This window comes from Gopherus evgoodei, chromosome 21, assembly GCF_007399415.2.
Source record: "Gopherus evgoodei ecotype Sinaloan lineage chromosome 21, rGopEvg1_v1.p, whole genome shotgun sequence".
Classification (NCBI taxonomy): domain Eukaryota; kingdom Metazoa; phylum Chordata; order Testudines; family Testudinidae; genus Gopherus; species Gopherus evgoodei.
In genome coordinates this window covers 1,958,195-1,965,243 of record NC_044342.1, presented here as the reverse complement: position 1 = coordinate 1,965,243, position 7,049 = coordinate 1,958,195, and the positions used below count along the sequence as shown (strand labels likewise).

Genomic DNA, 7,049 nt, shown 5'->3' with positions numbered 1-7,049 from the left:
AAGAATCTATATCTATATAAGCAGATTCCATGATTTTCACTCTGAAACCTACATTGTCTGTGGGGTCAGTATGAAGCAAAGGAAACTGCTGTAAGTATGGATAAGCACTTTTTTTGTCCAAATATCAGCAAATTCAACCATCAAAGGAATTTGTGGTCTGTTACCCTCCGTTGTTTAAGTTCTCAGTTATTATCATTAAAGACATGGCAACTTATTTCCCATTTTCTTGGGCTTTTGACACCTGCATAGCACATGTGGGAGAAGGGAGATTTCCTTTGAGATTTGAATGCCGCTGACATTGGCTTTGGTGTTACACTCTTCTAACAAACACCACAGTGTTCATTCCCTTGTGAAGGTAACTCTAAGTACTCACCGGTAGCAGGGCTCAAGGGAGATCCCAGCAGCAGGAAGTGCCAGAGGAGGCTGCTGTACCTTATAAACCCTGTAAGAATCTAGAGCAGGAATCATGTAACAGTTTGTGTGATGCAAACAATCATGCTGGTCGCAGGAGAGAACCAACCCAACAGCAACATGTAAGAGTCTCCGGAGGAACTGAGGGGGCAAGTCTGACAGGAGGACCAGACCCGGTCACGGTTGATGGAGAGGTTGTTGCTTCCTGCTGAGGGTTAAAGGTGAGTGTTACCAGTCTCAGGGCAATCCCCCAGTATCTTCCTTGGACACAACTATTAATCTGAAAGACACTCCCCTTGGGCAGTGTCCTCACTCCCTGGGAGCTTTGCCTGAGTGAGAACTTTAGCATCTCACCCTGATGTACTTCTTGGGAAACTGACGAAACTTGAAAGAGGTCTGTCTATCCACACACACACCTACCTATCTATCTCTTTATCAAGTCCTTTACACAGCCATCTATTTCTATGCCTTTACACATCTATTTATCCCTCTATTGAACCTCTTCAACAATCCCCCCCAAAATCCCTTATAAACCCTCTATCTACCTCTTACACCTCTCTCTGTCTCTATCCCCTTAAACATCTATATACCCTGTAAACACCCCTCTGCCTGTCCATCCATCATCTTATGCATCCCTGGCTATCTGTCCTTCACTCTCTTGCTTTCTGCCCTTCTCTCTCTCCCTAACATCTCATCTCATTCTCAGGGAACTTTCTACCTCAGTTTCTCAGCCGCCTCTCCAGACTTGCTTGTGGGGTTGATTCCTGTGCAACTCCTTAGCCGAATCTTGGGAGATGACACAAGTCTGCCCCTGAGTACCTTCTCCCTGGCTTGCAGAGGCAGTTGAGGGCATGCATCATTTCTTTGGAGGTACTGAGCACCATGTAGGAACCGGGTGTTGTAACCTTAGATTTATCTTTTCCCAGTTAGTAGTTCAATGATAAGCAATAAAACCAACCTGAATTCTTTAAGGTTTGAGCCTTCAGGGCGGTGATGGATAATTGAGTTGACTGGAGCACTGGGAATGGCACAACGAGTTAAACAATTAAAAGCTTTGTTTAGAATAAACTTGTTAGCTAAAGTGAGCAGGCATTGCAATATAGTCACACGCTGGATTTTATACGCACTCTAAGATGAAATGACGCCATTCTGGGGTGATGCTTTCTCTCACTGTATCTTGATGGACAATGGGCATGTCTAATGTAAAATTAGACTACTATCCTTCATGTAATCAGTTATAATCATGCCACTTGCTTAACTAACCTTCAATCCGCCTTTTGCATATCTGTATGTCTGCAGAATTAATTATTTCCTAGTTTCTCATTGGCTTTTTAATAGTAAAAATTTTGTCTTAATTAACATTGGTGTAATTCCCATATGAAGAGCCACCAATATAGACAGCATTTTGAAAACCACCAGCATTTATTTAAAAGACTTGTCAAAGCCAATTAGGACCAAAACCTACTTGCATCAGGACCAGGGGCTCCACCCTGAGATATTTCTAGCTCTGAGTTGTCCCCCTTCGCTTTGCTCATATTTTAAAAAGCCTCCCTTGGCTATTGTCATGCCTGGTTTTTTTAGGAAGGAGAGTTTGGGATTTACTTACATTTCAATGCCTTTCTGTAGAACATAAACATGCATCATTTCTATAGGCCACCTAGTAAATTGGCATTGCCTTTAATAGCACCTGGAAATCCTTACAGATTAGGAAGCAGGACACTTGTGTAACAAACATTGCCTGGCCATTTATTGCTCCATCTCAGTTTTTAAGAGGAAGGATACTCCACTGATTACAGCCCTCATCTGTCATTGGGTGACTTGGGGCTTGCATGCACTAGTGCTTACTTCGGTATAATTTATGTCACTCAGGATGTGATTAAGTCATCCCCCTGAGCATCGTAAGTTACACCAACCTATGTGCATGGCTGGCACGTAAGAGGGGCTGAGGGAGGATAAGACTCTCTAAACCTCTGTTAATGCTCCCTGCCGGGTATGAGTCACAGCGGGGTTCAGAGCCTCCAGGTGGCTGGGGCTCAGGGCAGCTTGGGCAGGCAGGCACTGGAGGTGGCTCAGGTGGGCAGGTTGGCTGGGGCTTCAGGCCGCTTGGGTGGGCGGGCTAGATCTCTCCAGCTGTGGTGGGTGGCTTCGGGCTCCTCTGGCCCCTGGGAGCGAGAGTGGCGGGGTGGAGTAGTGGGGGACCTAGATGGAAGGGGCAGGGCAGGGGGCTAGCCTCCCCAAATGGGGAGGTTCATGCACCACCCATGCCTAAGCACCAGCGTGGACAACGCTAAGTCAGCAGGAGAAGCTCTTCTGATGACACAGCTACCACTGCTTGGGGAGGTGGCATAGAGCATCTCCATTCTAGCAACGCGACAGCGGTGCAACTACATCGGTACAGCAGCATCACTGTAATGATTCTAGTGTATGCTAGCCCTTAGTTTCTCTTCTCTGATCTACCACAGCCTTCCCATACAGCCTTGAGCAAGTCAGTCTGGGCTAGATTTTCAAAGGTATTTAGCCAACTAGTGGGATTTTAAGAGCATTTAGCTGTCTAAAACCCATTTAATTCAATTTAATTTATGAATTAATAATAATAAATAATAAAATAAAAATGAATAAATTAATGAATTTAAATCAAGTTTCCCAGAGGCTTTTGAAACTCCCACAAGTCACATAAACATGTTTGAAATTTGGCCCTGGAAGCTTTCTGGAAAATATGTTTTAACCCCACACAATTAGTTGAGCTCACTGCAGGGCTAACTGGGGACTTTCTTTGCCAAGTGTCCTAGTGGACATCAGATGAGATGATATATTTATCCCTTTTGGTCTTTATATCTATACATAGATGCATGAAAGAAGTTGAGAACAGGTGTAGAAAATAAAGTTGTCAAGCAATTAAAAAAATTAATTGTGATTAATCGTGCCATTAATCGCACTAATAAACAATAACAGAATATCATTTATTTAAATATTTTGGATGTTTTCTACATTTTAAAATATACTGATTTCAATTATAACAGAATACAAAGTGTACAGTGCTTACTTTATATTTATTTTTATTACAAATATTTAGATTTTAAAAAATAAAATAAATAGTATTTTTCAATTCACCTATTACAAGTATTGTAGTGCAATCTCTATCTTGAAAGTACAACTTACAAATGTAGAATTATGTACAAAAATAACTGCATTCAGAAATAAAACAATATAAAACTTTAGAACCTACAAGTCCAGTCAGTCCTACTTCTTGTTCAGCCAGTCACTCAGACAAACAAGTTTGTTTACATTTGCAGATGATAATGTTGCCCATTTCTTGTCCACAATGTCACTGAAACTGAGAACAGGTATTAACACTGCACTTTTGTAGCCTTCAAAGCAAGATATTTACATGCCATATGCGCTAAAGATTCATAGGTCCCTTCATGCTTCAACCACCATTCGAGAGGATCGAAGCTGATGATGCGTTCTGCTCAATAACAATCCAGAGCAGTGCGGACTGATGCATGTTCATTTTCTTCATCTGAGTCAGATGCCACCAGCAGAAGGTTGATTTTCTTTTTTGGTGGTTTGGATTCTGTAGTTTCTGCGTTGGAATGTTGCTCTTTTAAGACTTCTGAAAGTATGCTCCGCACCTCATACCTCTCAGATTTTGGAAGGCACTTCAGATTCTTAAATCTTGGGTCAAGTGCTGTAACTATCTTTAGAAATCTCACATTGGTGCCTTCTTTGTGTTCTGTGAAATCTGCAGAGAAAGTGTTCTTAAAATGAACATGCGCTGAATCATCATCCAAGACTGCTCTAACATGAAATATATGGCAGAATGCTGGTAAAATAGAGCTGGAAACATACAATTCTCCCCCAAGGAGTTCAGTCACAAATTTAATTAACATATTTTTTTTTAACCAGTGTCATGAGCTTGGAAGCATGTCCTCTGGCATGGTGGCTGAAGCATGAAGGGGCATATCAATGTTTAGCATAATTGGCATGTAAATACCTTGCAATGCCGGCTACAAAAGTCCCATGTGTACACTTGTTTCACTTTCTGGTGACATTGTAAATAAGAAATGGGCAGTATTGTCTCCCATAAATGTAAACAAACTTGTTTGTCTTAGCAATTGGCTGAACAATAAGTAGGACTGAATGGACTCGTAGGCGCTAAAGTTTTGCATTGTTTTGTTTTTGAGTGCAGTTATGTAACCAAAAAAATCTACATTTGTAAGTTGCAATTTCATGATAAACAGTACTTGTAATAGGTGACTGAAAAATACTATTTATTTTATTTTTTAAATGTAAATATTTGTAATAAAATAATAATATAAAGTGAACAGTGTACACTTTGTATTCTGTGTTGTAATTGAAATCAATATATTTGAAAATGTAGCAAAACATCCAAAATATTTAATAAATTTTAATTGGTATGCTGTTGTTTGACATTGCAATTCAAATGGCAATTAATTGAGACTAATTTTTTGAGTTAACTCAAATAATCTACAGAGCTAGTAGAAAAGTGAACAATTAACAGTTTTTCTGCTATTTGGGTGAGCTGAAGGGGAATCTGTATCCCAATACCCTATGCCAGTGGTTCTCCACCTTTCCAGATTACTGTATCCCTTTCAGGAGTCCGATTTGTCTTGTATACCCCAAGTTTCACTTCACTGAAAAACTATTTGCTTGCAAAATCAGACATAAAAATATGAAAATGTCACAGCACACTATTTCTGGAAAATTGCTGACTTTCTCATTTTGTGTGTTTGAAATTGTAGTTTGTACTGACTTCACTAGTATTTTGTTTAGCCTGTTGTAAAACTAAGCAAATATCTAGATTAGTTGTTGTACACCCTGGAAGATTTCTGCATACCCCCAAGGGATTGATACCCCTGGTTGAGAGCCACTGCCCTATTCAATATCTGGGTGTGAAGCAGTCCCTTGACTGACACAGAATATAAACTCCAATCAAATTTGCTATCTCAATTTTTATGGAAAAAATGGAAAGAAATTGACTGAGTTTTAACTGTATAGCAACCCCCCTGAATGATTATTGCTTTTTCTCAATCACCAATTACATCACACAGAGAATGGCGAAAGTGGAAACCTACACACACCTCATGGAGAAAGGAGAAGGGAAAAATCAAACATCTGTCACAGAATTCATCCTCATGGGATTTGGGAATCTTCCTGAACTGCAAATTCTTTTCTCCCTGCTGTTTCTAGTGATCTACATAGCCACCATTGCTGCAAACACTCTCATCGTAGCACTAGTTGTGACTGATCAGCACCTTCACACCCCCATGTACTTCTTCCTCGGAAATTTGTCCTGCTTGGAGATCTGTTGCAACTCAACCATCCTTCCCAGGATGCTGGCCAGTTTCCTGACTGGGGACAGGACCATTTCGGTTACAGGCTGCATTCTGCAGTTTTATTTGTTTGGTTTCCTAGTGACCACAGAGTGTTATCTGCTTGCTGTGATGTCTTATGATCGATACTTAGCGATATGTAAACCCCTTCACTATGTCACCCGTATGAATGGTAGGTTCTGTATCCAACTAGCAGGCGGATCATGGCTAAGTTCATTCATAGTTCTTACCATATTAATGTGTTTGGTGTCACAATTAACCTTCTGTGGCCCTAATGAAATTGATCATTTTTTTTGTGACCTCAACCCAGTGATTAATCTCTCCTGCAGCGACACCAGTCTGGTGACTCTGGCGACCCTCATATTCTCCTCCATAGACACTGTTCCCCCATTTCTGTTGACCCTGACATCTTATGTTTATATTATCTCCACCATCCTCAGGATCCCTTCCACATCTGGGAGGCAAAAGGCCTTTTCCACCTGCTCCTCCCACCTTACTGTGGTTACAATCTTCTATGGGACCTTAATGATTGTCTACATGTTACCAAACACTGGTGCACTCAAAGCCCCGAACAAAGTGTTTTCTGTTTTCTACACGGTTTTGACACCCCTGATCAATCCCCTCATCTACAGCCTGAGAAACAAAGAGGTCAAGGAGGCACTGAGGAAATTTCTGCAGAAGTATAGAGTATTTCAGAGAAATTGATTGAAATGGGAATAAATCAAATCATTAGCCAAAAAGGAAGCATCTACATGGTGCAATTTTTTTATTTTTAGAGTTGTATTTATTTAGATAAACAATGGCAGATCCTCAGCCAGTGTCAATTTCTAGAGGGCCATTCATTTCTACAGTGTGATGCAATTTGAACCAGATCATTATCTTCCTGTAAATATATATATATTTTAAACCCCATTCTGAGCTCCATCTGTCTTTGCCTAAATAAAAAATACAGTCAAGTGCATGATGGGAGATTAAAGCATTCTTTTTTTATTCCCAGTATTATTTCATTCTCTCTACCTCTGGCTGCCAAGGGTTCTTGTTTTGCAAGGAGATACAGGAAGAGTGAGGAAAGTGTATAACTTTGTGAATGGGAGAGATGTTCAAAGGTGGGGCTGGCAGTTCGACATCCAATCTTTGTTGAAAGACAGTGAGAGCTGAGCATCTAAATTGGATAAGATGCCTTGAAAACCCCAGCCTATATCTTTACTGATTTGTAGACATTAATAATCAGTTAAGTTTGAAGGCTTTCAAAGGTAATTTAAGAAACAAAGCCAACACCCACTC

At 40.5% G+C, this 7,049-nt stretch overlaps 1 protein-coding gene across 1 annotated transcript; it reads left to right on the top strand.

Annotated features, from left to right (window-relative positions):
• Positions 1-5,486: 5,486 nt before the first annotated feature.
• On the top strand, positions 5,487-6,470 carry LOC115638394 (olfactory receptor 11A1-like). Its single transcript, XM_030539983.1, has one exon. It carries the CDS (start codon positions 5,487-5,489, stop codon positions 6,468-6,470), a length of 984 nt encoding a protein of 327 aa, XP_030395843.1.
• Positions 6,471-7,049: the final 579 nt, after the last annotated feature.

Coding starts and splice junctions, on each gene's coding strand:
- LOC115638394 (XM_030539983.1), top strand. CDS start 5,487: ATGGCGAAAGTGGAAACCTACACACACCTCATGGAGAAAGGAGAAGGG.